Source organism: Macaca thibetana, chromosome 4 (assembly GCF_024542745.1).
Source record: "Macaca thibetana thibetana isolate TM-01 chromosome 4, ASM2454274v1, whole genome shotgun sequence".
NCBI classification, from domain to species: Eukaryota; Metazoa; Chordata; class Mammalia; order Primates; family Cercopithecidae; genus Macaca; species Macaca thibetana.
The window spans coordinates 39,187,078-39,203,542 of NC_065581.1; the positions used below are offsets into that span (position 1 = coordinate 39,187,078).

A 16,465-nucleotide genomic window follows, 5' to 3' on the forward strand; every position below is an offset into this window, starting at 1 on the left:
AATCTTAATGAAAAATATTTGCCAAGTAAGCCAAAAAATTGTTACTGCGCTTATTTAATTATTAGCGAGGCGAAATACTTTCAAGTTTATGGACTATTACGGCTTTCTTTTTTTTGTTTTGTTTTGTTTTTTGAGACGGAGTCTTGCTCTGTCACCCAGGCTGGAGTGCAGTGGGGCGGTCTCGGCTCACTGCAAGCTCCGCCTCCCGGATTCACACCATTCTCCTGCTTCAGCCTCCGGAGTAGCTGGGACTACAGGAGCCCGCCACCGCACCCGGCTAATTTTGTTTTTGTATTTTCAGGAGACGGGTTTTCGCCATGTTGGCCAGGATGGTCTCGATCTCCTGACCTCGTGATCCACCCGCCTTGGCATCCCAAAGTGCTGGGATTACAGGCGTGAGCCACAGTGCCCGCCCCTTCCTTTTTAAATAACTGCTGTTTGTATACATTTTCTGTAAGGGAATCATCTTTTTTTTTCGTACTTATTTTGTCATGTATGTTGCAATTATTTTTTTCCAGTTTGTCAAACACCTTTGAATTCTGTTTATGGTTTCTGCCTTTGCTTTTGTGCTGAGGAAGTTGTTCCTCACCTTGAGATAAGATAAATACTTATTAATACAGTTTCCTACAGCTCTTTTGGAGTCACATTGTAAAATCTACCTCTTTAACAAGAAAATGCTTTTGTATCTAGTAGGAGGAAAAAATTTCATGTAACTGTTTGCAATTGTTAACTGTCTCAGCATCATTTGCTGTGTTATCCTTTGGTTCTTAATTGATGTGAGATGTCACCTTTATCTCACATTACATTCTTACACATACTGGGATCTAATTCAGAGTGTAGATGATTGCTTTATTTATCTACCAGTTTGTTCTTGCATTAATGCCACATTACTATGCAGTACTAATTTTAATACCTGCTGGGAATAGACCCCTCATTCATTTTATTTTTTTATTTTTTTTCAGGCTTTTTTTAAGGAGTGGGGAGAAGGAAAAGATATTTCTACTTATTTATTCTCTTGGAAAATATTTTCAAATAACTGAGCAAAATATTAAAACACACACACACACACAAAACTGGGATTTTGAGTAGTAGTTCTATATTAAATTTATACATTAAAATGGGAAGAACCAACATCTTTACAATATTAAATTTTCCTATCCAGGAATATTTCTTTCCATTAATCAGTGCTCTTTAAAGATTTATAGTTTCTTTACATTAAAGCCTGTGGATTTATTAACTTTATTTCCAGGTAGGCATTTGTTGTTTGTGGGAGAAAAAGTTTAAAAACTCCAGCAGATCTCCTTGTCATGCTCACTTAATAGCAACCGAATTTATGAGCGCACATCATCCTACTGCCCCCACCATTGTTCCAGACCATTATCCCATCTCTAATGGCATGAGGTAGGCCAGGGGTGGATGGTTCTTGGTAATATGGCTAGTGATGAAGCAGAAGGAAGGCAAAGGCATTTCAAGAAGCACCAATGACCAATCTCAGATGCAGATGCTGGCCATGTAAAGATGTTCCTGCTTCTATCATATCCTTTTTCACTCTTGTTATTACCTTGTATTAGCCAAATACACATGCTGAAAATAACAATGTAAAAAGAAAGGGAAAGACAGGGCCACCCATAGGTCCCTTCCCTTAAGTCCTTCCTTATTCATCAAAAAACCAAAGGTAGAGAGTATCAGTAAAATGTGCAAGTATTACAAAGTGAAAAAAAAAAACAGTTAAGTTAGTTTTGTGCAGTATTTCCACTCTTCTGGTAAAAACTTATATACATGTATGATATGGTTTCAATCTGTTTCCCCACTCGAATCTCATGTCAAATTGTAACTCCCAGTGTTGGAGGAGGGGCCTGGTGGGAGGTGACTGAATCACGAGGGCAGACCTCCCCTTTGCTGTTTTCATAATAGAGTTCTCACAAGATCTGGTTGTTTGAAAGTGTGTAGCACCTCTTCCTTCACTCTCTCTCTCTCTCTACTGCTGGCCATGTAAATATGTGCCTGTTTTCCCTTTGCCTTTCACCATGACTGTAAGTTTCCTGAAGCCTCTACAGAAACAGAAGCCCATACAGCCCACAAAACCACGAGCCAATTAAACTTTTCTTTATAAATTACCCAGTCTCAGGTATGTCTTTACAGAAGTGTGAAGATGGATTAACACAAAAAAATGTGTACCAGAGAAGTGTGCCATTGCTACAAAGATACCTGAAAATGTGGAAGCAACTTTGGAACTGGGTAATGGGTAGAGCTGGAACAGCTTGGAGGGCTCAAAAGAAGACAGGAAGATGAGGGAAGGCTTAGAACTTCTTAGAGACTTGTTAAATTGTTATGACCAAAATGCTGATAGTGATATGACAATGAAGTCCAGGTTGAGGGGGTCTCAGATGCAGATGAGGAACTTACTGGGAACTGGAGTAAAGGTCACTTTTGCTATTCTTTAACAAAGAGACTGGCGGCACTGTGCCCCCTGCTCTAGGGATGTGTTCAGCTTCAAATTTGAGAAAGATGAGTTAGGGTATCTGGAGGAAGACATTTCTAAGCAACAATGCATTCAAGATACGTACTGGCTGCTTCTAAAAGCATATGCTCATATGCGTGAACACAGAGATTATCTGAAACTAGAACTTATATTTAACAGCTGGGCATGGTGACTCATGCCTGTAATCCCAGTACTTTGAGAGGCCAAGGTGGGAGGATCACTTGCCGTCAGGAGTTCAAGACAGGCCTGGCCAACATGGTGAAACTGTCTCTACTAAAAATACAAAAATTAGCCAAGTGTGGTGGTGCACACCTGTAATCTCAGCTACTCGGGAGGCTGAGGCAAGAGAATCACTTGAACCCAGGAGGCGGAGTTTGCAGTGAGCTGAGATTGTGCTACTGCACTCCAGCCTGGGTGACAGAGCAAGACTCCATCTCAAAAATAAAATAAAATAAAATAAAAACAAAAACAAACTGTACACATTTACCTTCACACACACACATCCGTACTACTATATCTATCTATCCTTATGATAATAAGGGAATATATAAGTAGAGCCCAAAAATTCAATCCTGTAAAATGAAGTCAATCCTATAAAACAAGAGCAGTAAAAAATTTTTTTCAGGCAATCTTTATTCTTAAAAAAAAAAAAAGGAAAGGATAATAAGATACATAATTGGTATGGTTTGGCTTTGTGTCCCTACCCAAATCTTATCTTGAATTATAATCCCCATGTGTTGAGGGAGGGACCTGGTGGGAGGTGACTGGATCATGGGGGTGGAATTTCCCCATGCTGTTCTCATTATAGTGAGTGAGTTCTCATGATATCTTATGGTTTAAAAGTGTGGCACTTCCTTGCTCTCTCACCCTCTCTCCTGCTGCCATGTAAGATGTGCCTTGTTTCTCCTTTGCCTTCTGTCATGAATATAAGTTTCCTGAGGCCTCTCCCCAGCCATGCACAACTGTGAATCAATTAAACCTTTTTTCTTTATAAATTATCCAGTCCCAAGTAGTTCTTTTATTTTATTTTAATCTTACTTTTTTTTTTTAAGACAGAGTCTCACTCTATTGGCCAGACTAGAGAGCAGTAGCGCAATCTCAGCTCACTGCAACTTCCGCCTCCTGGGTTCAAAGGATTCTCATGGCTCAGCCTCCTGAGTAGCTGGAACTACAGGCGCGCATTACCACACCTGGCTAATTTTTGTATTTTTAGCAGACACAGGGTTTTGCCATGTTGGCCAGGCTGGTCTTGAACCCCTGGCCTCAATCAATCCACCTGCTTTGGCCTCCTAAACTGCTGAGATTACAGACGAGAGCCACTGTGCCCGGCCTCCAGGTAGTTCTTTTTTTTTTTTTTTTTGAGAGGGAGTCTTGCCCTGTTGCCAAGCCTGGAGTGCAGCAGCATGATCTTGACTCACTGCAACCTCTGCCTCTCGGGTTCAAGCGATTCTCCTTCCTCAGCCTCCCGAGTAGCTGAGACTACAGGCGCGTGCCACCATGTCCAGCTATTTATTTATTTATTTATTTATTTATTTATTTATTTATTTATTTTGAGATAGAGTCTCACTCTGTCTCCCAGGCTGGAGTGCAGTGGCGCAATCTCAGCTCCCTGCAATGTTTGCCTTCCGGATTCAAGTGATTCTCCTGCCTCAGCCTCCCAGGTAGCTGGGATTACAGGTGCCCGCCACCATAATTGTATTTTTGTATTTTTAGTAGACATGGGGTTTCACCATGTTGGCCAGGCTGGTCTCGAACTCCTGACCTCAGGTGATCTGCCCACCTCAGCCTCCCAAACTACTGGGATTACAAGTGTGAGCCACAGCACCCGGCCTCCAGGTAGTTCTCTATAGCAGTGTGAAAATGGACTACTACACATACATACACACTGACCACATACTAAGCTGAGAACCCTAGAAGGGAAAAGTAAAAGACTACAGTTAACTGTAACTTCTACTCCAATTCCTCCATCAGGTGCAAGGTGGTCCACTAGAAGGGGCTCTGCCTGTGGAATGGGTAGGAGATAAGCTTTTGCACATACTGACCATTTTGTGTGATTCTCCCCTGAGCTTCCCTACTCTTCCCTTCCTTAAGGACTGACTGTATTATTCCATTCTCATGCTGCTATGAAAAAATAACTGAGGCTGAGTAATTTAGTAAAGAAAAGAGGCTTAATTGACTCATAATTCTGCATGGCTGGGAAGGCCTCAGGAAACTTACAACCATGGCAGAAGGGGAAGGAGAAGAAAGGCACCTTCTTCACACAGCAGAAGGAAAGAGAAGTGCCAAACAAGGGGGGAAAGTCGCCTTATAAAACCATCAGATCTCGTGAGAATTCACTCACTATCACAAGAACGGTGCTCCCACCGGGTCCCTCCCACGACATGTGGGATTATGAGAATCACAATTCAAGATGAGATTTGGGTGGAGACACCGCCAAACCATATCCCTGACCCAATTCATACCCTCCACTAGTAGGTCTTCCTGATACCATTCCCTCAGCTGAGGTTAATGCCCCCTGTTCAGCATTCCTACAGCATCTGCTGAAACTTCCGGATACATGACTTATTTTACTGAGTTGTCACCTTCTGTTTAAGTGTCTTTCTTCTCTATTAGCTCTTAAGATCCTTCAAGGCAGAAACTACACCCATGTGTCTTTCTCTCCCCTGTGTCTAAGATACACTCAGCAGCCTCTTAATAAATGTCTGCTTAATGCCAAGAAATTTACAATAGCTAAAGAAGTTAAGCTTTACTGACAAGCAGAACCAGCCTTAATATCTGGTTAGAGAAATAGGACTTGGAAAAGCACAGCCTCCTGGTCTACACTAGTTCAGATTCACCAGTGCCATTGTAGGAAACTATCTGCATTAAGGCATTTAAGGCCCCTCTGCCAAGCCAGGACATTTGCTTCTTTGCCACATTCTAACACCTTCATCTGCTACTGAACTCCCTCACTACCGAATCTCTGTTTCTGCTCCGGAGGACATTCACTTTACTAAACATAATTGTGAAGCACAGAAGTTGTATTATATTCCTAGGCCACTGGATGCCAAAACCCTTCACAGCCCAGATTTCCAACTCTGTTTACTTTCCCAGAAATTTTACAGCATTCTAAACATACTGTTACAATCTCAAAATAGTTTTAAATGACAGTAGCAACCACAGACAACCTATTTTTATTTACTAGCTTCAGCTCCTCTGAAGGAAACAGTATTATTGCTATGTAAATTAGCACTTCTGTAATGCCCCTTAATATTTACTGAATCTTTCAAGGCCGAGCTCAAAATACCATTCTTCATGAAGCCTTATCTTACTAGGCAAGAGATATGTTGGGTTCCTTTGCAGCCCAAATCAATACTTAACCTTTCTCCATGCCTGTTTATGCCTTTGTCTGTTGTTCTCCACTCCACTTATTTCCATACCTTGCCAGTGTGACTGTCCGGCTACTTTGAATCAGATGGTAAGTTTCCTGTTGGAAGGAGCCTCCTTTACACTGCCTGTCTTCCTGTCTTTGTGTCAGTCATCTGTTTGCTTTCAGCTTTCTTCCTTCCCTTGTTCTACACTGGATCTCAGAGGCTAAACCTTTGAAAACTACAGTCACCCAGACTCCCCTTACCAGGCTGTTTTTTTGTTCTGCCAACAGAAGAGTCTGGTGGGAGATTGAAATATAGGAGGAAGGAAAAAGACATGTTCTTGTCTATTTGTTTCTAGTGGTACTGAAGGTAGCAGCAGGTGAATATGGACTCCAGCGTTTCTGTTCAGATAGCACAACTCCAGGTGTGGCGGCAGTAGTGAGTGTACCAACAGCTTCAGCAACAGAGTTCTTGTACTTATGCTGCTGATTGTGGTTGCCCTAGATCAATCCCAGTAGTCCCCCCTTCCCGCAGGGGATATGTCCCAAGATCCCCAGTGAATGTCTGAAACTTCATGTGGTACCAAACTCAATATACACTATGTTTTTCACTACACAGTAACAGGCAGGTAGCATATACAGCATGGATACACTCAACAAACAGATGATTCACATTCCTGGTGGGGCAGAGTGGGATAGCACAAGATTTCATCATGTTACCAGGAATGGCATGCAGTTTAAAACTTACAAATTGTTTATCTGGGATTTTCCATTTCATATTTTTGGACCATGGTTGCTTACATGTAAATGAAACCACGGAAAGCAAAACCACAGATAAGGGTGTCTACTGTACAGAACAAAAAGCTACCAGTCTTCCTGGATCCAAGCTGGTAAGACACAAAAGTAACACTTTAATAGCCTAAAGCTGATAATAGAATCTTATTCCTATTCTTTGAAAGGGTTAATGAAACCATAATTTTGAACCTAGAGCTCTATGCTCTAGTTTTGTTGATTCTCATCTCTCAGCTCAGCAAGAGAGTAGTTGAACCAGGGACACCATGGATGGATCTCCTGACCTCGGGGGACATATGAGAACTTCTATTATTATTCGGGAGAAACCAGGAGGGGGACATATGAGAACTTAGGAAGCCACAAACAGACTTCTGTAATGCTGAATGTCACACTCCAATCTGAGTGTAAAGTGTTTACTGCTCCCCCAAGTCTTACTAAAACCATATTCTCTATTCATCTAGAAGACTCATAAGAGGAGAAGAGCCATTTAAAAAAGAAAAAAGGGAATGTAAATGGCCCTTAAACATATGAAAAGATACTCAATTTCTCTCATAAGAGAAATGCAGTTAAAATTGCACTGAGATACCATTTCTCACCTATCAAACTGGCAAAAGTCCAGAAGTTTGACAATATGCTCCACTGGCAAGGCTGTGGGGAAACAGGCTTTATCATACAATACTAGTGAGAATTTTAAAATGTTATAATCCCTATGAAAGTGAATTTGGCAATATCTAGGAAAATTCTATATGCATTTACTCTTTGATCATACAATCCCTTCTCTAGAAATCTATCCCAAAGATACACTGGCAAAAATAGGAAAAGACTTATACACAAGGCAATAGCACTATTTGTAGGAGTGGAAGATTGAAAACAACCCAAATGGTTCATCAATAGAAAACTGTTTATTTAACATCAGTTAAATAAACGATGGTATATCTATACTAATGAGGACCATGCAGCTACAAAAAGAAACAAATAATATCTTTCTCTATAGCTAGCTCCAAAATAAGTGTTTAAGTACAGAAAAGCAAGGTGAAACCAAGTGTGGTGGTATGTGCCTACAGTCCTATTGGCTACTCAAGAGGATGTCTAGAGCACAGGAGTTCTAGAACAGCCTGGGCAATAGAGCAAGACCCTGTCTCAAAAAAAAAAAAAAAAAAAAAAAAAAAAAAAAAAAAAAAGAAAGAAAGAAAGAAACAAAAAGAAGCATGGTAAAGTAAAAAATATATAATATGTATGGTATATAGTGTGCTACCAATTGTTTAAAGACATTGGGAAGATACAAAATATAAATATAGAAATAAATATATTTTTCCCACTTTTAAATGGAAGGATAATAACAACAACAAACTAAAGGAGGAAAAAAAAGAGATTATTTACAGAGGTAGAGAGGGCAGGAATAGAAGCTTCATTTATCTGAATATAGCTCTTTTGTAGATTTGATTTTAGAATAATGTAAGTATTTTACATAGTTAGGAAACAAAAGTTTTTTAAAGGCAATCCCTAAATATTGAAAGCAAAATGGAACAGATGAACCTAATTGTATACTGAACTAGTGGCATAACTACACAGAGAATCATTGCAAGTGACTTTAAAACATTGTCATTTTACTGTATATTTCTAGAGATAGAAGGACCTGAAAATCAGTAACAAAAATCTTAAAGCTATTTTCAGTAATCATATGGTTCATAGCTATTCTGTATGTACTGGCGACAGAGCAAATGAATATTGCACTGTATCACTGATAACCAAGATTTTACCTATGAAGAAAAAGAGATGAAAGAAAGATCAAAAGCTTAAACGAAAATCTTATAGTACTGAATTTGAATTAGAAGTGTCACTATATACTCATGATACATTTCATCTGCTAAATATATGTCATATAAATAATTAAGTGTATGTACATGTATTTCCTAGTTCTGTCTACTAAAGGGTCTACAAATAGCAACAAACACAGTAGCAAAGATCATCTACAGTATCTACACTGAGGTTTCCAAATGTAATTTTCCTCTATACAGTACCAAGCCTTCATGAAGAAATGGCTGATTCCAGATCAAGGGCAGGAAACGTACAAAATAAACCTAGTACATCTTGTTATGCCAGCAAGCACAGAGCTATCAAGGACTACTAAAGTCTTATCAAAAGACTCAAAAACCAATTTGAAGAAGCTAAAGATACAATGATTTGAATATCGTTACTAATAACCGCAAGTGATTAAAAGATTTCAATCGTGTTTATTCCCACAAATTCAAAATGATATGTATTTACCTCCCCCTAACAAATCCCAAAACAAACCTTTGTCACCCTTGAAGGATGCTAGGGAACCACCTCTTTATTTTGAAAACTGGTGAACAAAGGGAAAGAATGTAATATTTATCCTTCTTTTCCTGAGCGAATTGTATCTCAGGGTTACTAAATGAGTGTTGAAGAAAATTTTCTCTTTCTAGGGACTAAATGAAGAAGGAATGACATACTTGGAAAATAACCATTTGTAATCCAAAATTACGAAATAATGAATCCAGAAAATAATCATTAATGGATGTGAACATCCAAAAGAGAGAGACAACTAGAGGTTTTCTCTGCTTCTGGATAGATACACACAACACTACCTATGGAACATTATTACCAAAAAATAGTAGTTGAATCTGATTAAGGCTCTATCCAACTACCAAGTTACAAGAAATGCAAAAGATAAACATGCTAAATATTACCATGGAAATTCAATGACCAAAATCTAGACTGGTAGACACTCTATATGAGAAAAGCCTAGTTTCTTAACAAATAAATAATTAGAGAAAAACAGACAAAGATAGACAGATAATAGAAGAGAACCTATAAAGAGATTTAAGAATCACAACAGTTATTTGCATAATATGGACCTTATCTGAATTCTGATTTACTCAACCTATAAAAACACATTCTGACTCCAGACTTTGAAACAATTAGGGAAGTTGGAACATTGACTGCATATTTAATGCTCTTAAGGAATTACTGTTCAATTTTAGGGTAGTATGATGGCATTGTGCTTATGGCTACAATAAGGAGGCCTTACTTTTAGATTTGCATAATAAAGTATTTATAGATGAAATGATAAAATGTCCAAGATTAATTTCAAAATAATCTGATAGGGACAAAGTAGATCACATACAGATAAAACTAGGTTAGCTGTGAATTGATAATTCTTTAAAGCTGGGTGATAGGTACTGCTCTCTCTACTTGGATAACTAGTAGGGCATTAAAAAGTGAATTTAAACACAAGATTAAATGAAAAGGCAGATTTGGAAATCATTACAAAAAAATCAGAAGGACTTGGCAAATGCTATGCAAGTATCACCAAAGTGGAGTGCTAAGGCAAAGTAAATACATTGTTTGGGAGGTTGAACGTTTATGAAATAGCAGTCACATCTCTTCTAATTACTTCTTCCATGCCTCACTAGTAAGACAGGTTAGGGTTTCTTACAAATGCCTCCTAACACAGAGGAGACAGTCATCACAGGCTGACTCTCCCAGGAAAGAATACATTCCAACAAGATCCAGATGCAGCCACCAAATGAGAAGAGGTCATAGTGGCAACAGCAAAGGTGGGAGAAAGGCCCGGCTCCAGGCAACGCGGTTGAACTAGGGCCTCTTCTTGTGGCTATGTGAACCCGAGGACTTCAAAGCCTCCCATGAATCTGTGCCAGTGAAGCTGTATGAGGCATGACACAGTCATCAAAAATGGGAAAGAACCCCTTTGGTGGGAAAAGAAGACTAAAATCTCATATAGTGGGTGTGCTTATTTTTACTTATGTTATTTCCTGTCATCATTATATATTTTAAATAATAACATTAGAATCTGACTTTTTAAAATTAAAAATATTATAAAAGTGATTTTTGAGGCCTACAGAAGAATAATTATAGGAGCTTGCACTATGAAAAGAAGACCAGGAATTGTGAAAGAAAAACATTCTGAATCTAGAAACATAAAGGTAGGATTTGAGAGCCAGGCGTAGTGGCTCACGCCTGTAATCCCAGCAGTTTGGGAGGCCGAGGCAGGTGGATCACCTGAGGTCAGGAGTTCAAGATCAGCCTGACCAACATGGCGAAACCCTGTCTCAACTAAAAATACAAAAATTAGCCAGGCATAGTGGCACACACCTGTAGTCCCAGCTACTTGGGAGGCTGAGACAGGAGAATTGCTTGAACCCAGGAGGCGGAGGTTGCAGCGAGGCAAGACCGTGCCACTGTACTCCAGCCTGGGCAACAGAGTGAAACTCTGTCTCAAAAAAAAAAAAAAGTAGGATTTGACACTCTAATTACTTACGATGACATTATCTTAGTTTTACTTTTTTTTCCCCAAGAAATCATGGAGTTCATATCAGTGATTCTCAGGAGGGGACTGCATATTTCACAGGATATAAGAAAGTGTAAGAAGTAAGCATCTGCAATTTAAAAATAACTCCAGGTGATTTTGACATACCTGTACCCCCGTAGAGGACCTGTCAAGGACCAGTAGGGTGACTGGCCAAGGCCTGTGTGTTGCTAAAATGCACCTGAGATAATCAACATGGAAAGCTGGAGATTACTGTTTTAAACACCTCTGGAAGGTAAGCAGAGCTGCAATGTCAGAGGATAATGAAATCCCCCTGAACTTCCTTACCACTCACACCACTGCCGCGGATGAGCAGCTCTGAACTGTGAGGATGGTTCAAGGAGGGTCAGAGGGGGTTCCACTGCAGACCATCTTCTGGCAAGCGCGTGTATATATCTGCCTACCTGCACCACTGCTCCCATTTGGCTGAGGGACAATAACAGGCAGATGATTACAGTGCTCTTTGCAGTCAAACTTGTGAGCATCATGGAAGAGTGCTTGAAGAGTGTCTAATTGATGTCTGGCCACATCAATCTGGCACCTGCACCAAAAACACTTTTTGTATCTCTGTAATTTTCTTTCATCACCAACATATCTGAGACTGTTACGGCTTCTGATGATGCTGACTAGTTCAATTTGGACAAAACATGCATACCAACAGCAGCACCCCTCATGACAACCAATCCTGAGTTTCATGCCAGACAGGTTTGTTTCTTTCATGATTACAGTGTCCACAAAACTGTTCTTCCTCCAGTAAGAAGAGGGGGCTGACTGATGTAGATGGTGCCTTCTATGCAGCATGTTCAAAAATGCAGTGCACTGAGCTGAAATAAGTAGCCAAATGCTACACATCTTGTAAATAAGAAGGGTCTTGGTTTCTAAGATCCTTCTCACTGAGGGCTCTCCTAACTACACAGTCAGATATACAGTGAGGCCTACAGTCTGTAGAAGAGCCTGAACAACAGGTGAAAAAGAATGCCCTCCCAGCAACCCTCCATCACCACAATTCTGTACAGCCTACAGAATTAAAATACAATAATATCAGGTAATGCTTCAAACTTGCTAACTTTCAAATTACTCAAAAGTCACACAAATTATTAATGTTTATATTTAATGTTAAAAGTATATTCATAACAAAATTAAAACCAAGGCAGCTATTTCAGTTGAGCTCCAAATACTCTCTATATTGGAAAATTTTCCACTCCTGCTACTTTATTAATATTATTCTCCCAAATTTCCGTAAGTAAAGGATTAGGCTTTAGACTCAGCAGATGTTAGGAAAATTTAGGCTATGACCATTTAAAGAGTTAATAAACATTTGCAAGTTACACTCATCTTTCTCATTATAGTTATTCCCATGCTTTTAGGTCAATATGGACATGTGTGCCAACATGAACAAAACTTGGGAAGGAGAGGTGACATGAGTCCCTTTGTAAAGGTACAGAATTCTGTTTTAGACCACAAGGCAAGGTCATCTTATCCCCACACCGGAACATACGAAGTCTCTTCTCAAAGGAAACTGCAATAAAGGGACAGAATCGAGGAGCTAATTGATCTAAGCATGATCTTTGCAGCAGGTGAGTGAAAACCTATGGGCATGGGGGGAAAAAAAGCAGAATAAGCAGTCTGGATGGGCAAAGCTACTCATGAATGTCAAGACCTGGGATGGACTGTGCACAATGCCCAGACTACCCATTACTGAAAATAAAAACAAAACAAGACAGAAAACAACCAAGCAAACAATTACACCAAAATTTAAAATCCTCTTTCCAAATATCAGTCAGGCAGTATTTCCCATCCAATCACTTGACTTTTGCAATGACAATTCAAAAGTGACAATTCAGTCGCTTTGGTCTTATTTAAATTATATGGAGGCACGTTCATGAGTTGAACTTTCTTGAGGCTACATCGGGCAAATATGAATTTATATATCCATGAAAAGAAGATACCTCCACAGCTAAGCATGCCACTCCTATCAAATCAAAGGCCAAAATACCTGCACAGCCATGGAAAGTCTGAACATCCAACCAATATCATACAGACTTCTCTTCAAACTCACCTATCATTAAATCCCTTCGTGTGAGGGGCTTCACCCGACCATCACAAACATTCGCTACATAGCAAATCTGAATGAATTACCAAAATATTTTCAACTCTGAAGCACTAGTACAACATTTACATTCATTCTTTTAAGTTCATTGAAATTGCTATTTTGAATACTTCTAAAAAAGGTAAGCCATTCCCTATGTCACCCAGCAATAAGGCATTTAAATCAACCAGAGTCCTTAGAACTGATTAAGATAACTTAACAGAGTAACAAAGTATTCGAAGATAAAATACCTAAATATATATATAAAAATGTAATTGTGATACTTACCTATCAGCCCCTTCTCAAGAGTGAAGGTTTTGTTTGTAAACATACATTCAAAAGCCACAATGTGAAAAATCTTGTTCACTGTGTTGTGAGTCCCAACAATTCGAATATACCTGATGGTAAAAAGAAAAGAAAATCTGTTGAAAATGAGCTCCCACCACAACCAATCCAAGGATACCAGAATAAGACACGTCACTTAAACATATAGTACACCAGGATATAGACCAAAGAAAGGATACTCTAAGCTTGACCTCAGACCCTGTATCTGCTCCTTATGGGTAGCTCCGATTGAACCTAGAAGAATTATAGCAAAATAAGGGAGATGTCATTTTGCAGAAAATTAAGTAGAACTTAGATTGGATTTACCCAAAAAAACCAAACCAGGTGCTGTTCAGTTCAACCCCTGAATGTCAGTCAGGTACATGACCTGAAGACATTTTTACCAGATAACACCAAGTAGCTTCTGCTCTTGCCTTGTGGTTAGGAATGTGCGGGAGCACATGTGCACAATCAGATGCTTTCCAGCTCAGTGGAAGATTTCATCCATTGGAGATGAATGCACGAAATCAATATTGCTTTCTTCTTTAAAAGGAAAAATCCAGAAACTACTGAAAACTCCTCACAGTTTCTTTTATTTTAATAATGCTCCTAAATCTTTGTTAGGAAGTTAACCTTATACACTGACGCCAGCCTCCCACTTGACTGCTGGGAAGTCTCCTGACCAGAGGAAGTGATCTGCAGAGATGGCCCAGCCTGCTCTGCAGCCTCCATCCTGGCCACATCAATCTGGCACCTGCACACAGTGCAGAGTTTCACTGGGCAGCCCTTGAGCATCTTGGCCTGTTCATCCTCTTTAATTCCCTGGAGACTTCATCTCCGACAAACAAGCATTAACCTTGGAGTAACTTGCTCTCTTCACTCTCCAAAGGGACCTGACAGTTCACAGGTTAATGAACAGATAAACTCACTCTTCTGAGTGTCACATGACTCCACGAGGGATGTGCCACACACCGTCTTACTGGAATTCAAAGGAAGAACCAGGAAAAGTAACTAGATTAACTGATAATGCCTCCCAAATTATAAACTATGCACTCTGAAGGATGGGGTATATTAAATGAACAGATTTCAATTAGGACATGACAGACTGGACAAGGTTTTAGTAATCTCCACCCCTCTGCTGTGTAAAACAACCTTCAATTTAGACGATATAATTTTACTTCTGAGTTAATCGCTATTCACTAATTCAGTAATTTCCTTACATTTCTCATCAGTCCAAGTTAACTGTATAATGTAAATGCCGATTTAGAAAATTCACATTAAGGAGACTATATTTGGGGTTTTTATATCATGGGCTATTTTCCCTCCTGATTCTTCAAGCCTGACTGTCATGGCATTCCCTGTGCACCTCATTTAGCCATCTGCTCCTTGACATGAGCTGATCACTCATCTTTATAACCAATATTAATGCTATCTCCTGAACTGCCTGTCCAGTGTGCTCACACCTACTGCAGGGAGACACCACTCTTCCTGTGTTGAGAATCAAGGCAACTGCTACATGTACCAGAGCCCACTGGTTAAGCAGGAATTTGGCCCTAATCTGTTCCTTCAAACCCTCAAGGCAGACAGAAAGTACTGCTTTTACTGGGTTTGGGGGGATGGGTAGGTTCATTCAACATAAGTTCTTACTGGTCTGGGTAGTAAAGACTATATTGTCCTTCACTTTGGCAGTGACAATCTCCCTGATGCTTTCTGGAAGGGAAGGAGTGTATTAATTCTGGCACCTTGGCCTGAATCTAATTTTGTCCATTTCCTTAAACCCACAGGAACTCAACCAGCATAGCATTTTCAACTGTATATGGCTGTGACAGCCTGAGTGCTGCTGTCTGCAACCTTGGAGGGAATAGAGGGAATGTGGTTTAGTGGAATTTGATCACATCATTCTGCTACTCTCTAGCTCAAATCTCTACCAAAGGAGAGACAGCTCTCCTACTGTGCACAGAAGAGCCAGGAAGTGACTAACAGGGTCTTTTCCCAATGGCGGTTCTTAAGGTTAATATATTCCAGGCTAACCTAAGGGGATTCAATAACCTTCCTTCCCTCCTGTTCTTTCTTTTTAAAACAATATATGGAATCAGGTTTTCCAAGTTTAGACAACTTATTTCCCAAATTTTACCCAGTGCAAACATTAGGAATGCAAGAAAATACGCAACCCTCCCCTCTCTCGCCCCGCAGTTATAAGCAACTGAGAATAAAAAGTTATACTGGAATACATTTTATACCCTTATGATACTATTTGTGATAACAAACAAAATAATATATATGGTGGGAAACGCATTGAGAGATGCCTCCAGATAAAAAGTTCTGTGTAAATGAAGATAATGTTATCTCTGCTGCATAATCCTGAAGTCAAATGAGCAATTCACCATTATATATCACACCTTCTGATCAGCCTGTTATATGCAATGCTCACAACAAGTTTAATTATTCTACTTCTACAATGCTTTCTACGTCTCTAGAAAAAAAAATAGCATAATTTGCAAAAATGGTGTAATGTCCCTACTCAAATACATATTTTAAAAAAATGTGACATCAAAAGAAAGAAGCCAAGCTCCTTTTTCTCAAGCAAAAAGTTGCAAACATCCTGGACTTTCCCCATACTAAAGATCTAGCCTAGAAATGGCAAAAGGCTTCAACTAATGGCCCAACATCAATGACTGGAGGAGCAGCCTGAAACTCTACATTAAGAATTCAGGGCCAGGCGTGGTGGCCCTGTAATCCCAACACATTGGGAGGTCTGGGTGGGTGGATCACTTGAGGTCAGGAGTTCAAGACCAGTCTGGCCACCATGGCAAAACCCCATTTCTACTAAAAATACAAAAATTAGCCAGGCGTGGTGGCATGCGCCTGTAATTCCAGCTACTTGGGTGGCTGAGGCAGGAGAATCGCTTGAAACCAGGAGGCGGAGGTTGCAGTTAGCTGAGATCGCACCACTGTGCTCCAGCCTGGGTGACAGAGTGAGATTCTGTCTCAAAACAAACCACCACAACAAAAAAGGCCCTGTCCAGCACAGGAGTAGTGCCTTGATCCATGAGCAACGACTGAAAGGGGGAGGAGACA

General features: G+C 39.8%; 1 protein-coding gene across 2 annotated transcripts in view; it reads right to left on the reverse strand.

Moving 5' to 3' along the window:
- Positions 1 to 16,465, reverse strand: part of BTBD9 (BTB domain containing 9) — an 820,757-nt gene that overhangs the window by 163,961 nt on the left and 640,331 nt on the right. For both annotated transcript variants that reach the window (XM_050787637.1, XM_050787636.1), the window contains one exon: positions 13,352 to 13,461. In XM_050787637.1, the coding sequence (XP_050643594.1) occupies positions 13,352 to 13,461 (110 nt within the window). The remainder of the gene's footprint in view (positions 1 to 13,351; positions 13,462 to 16,465) is intronic.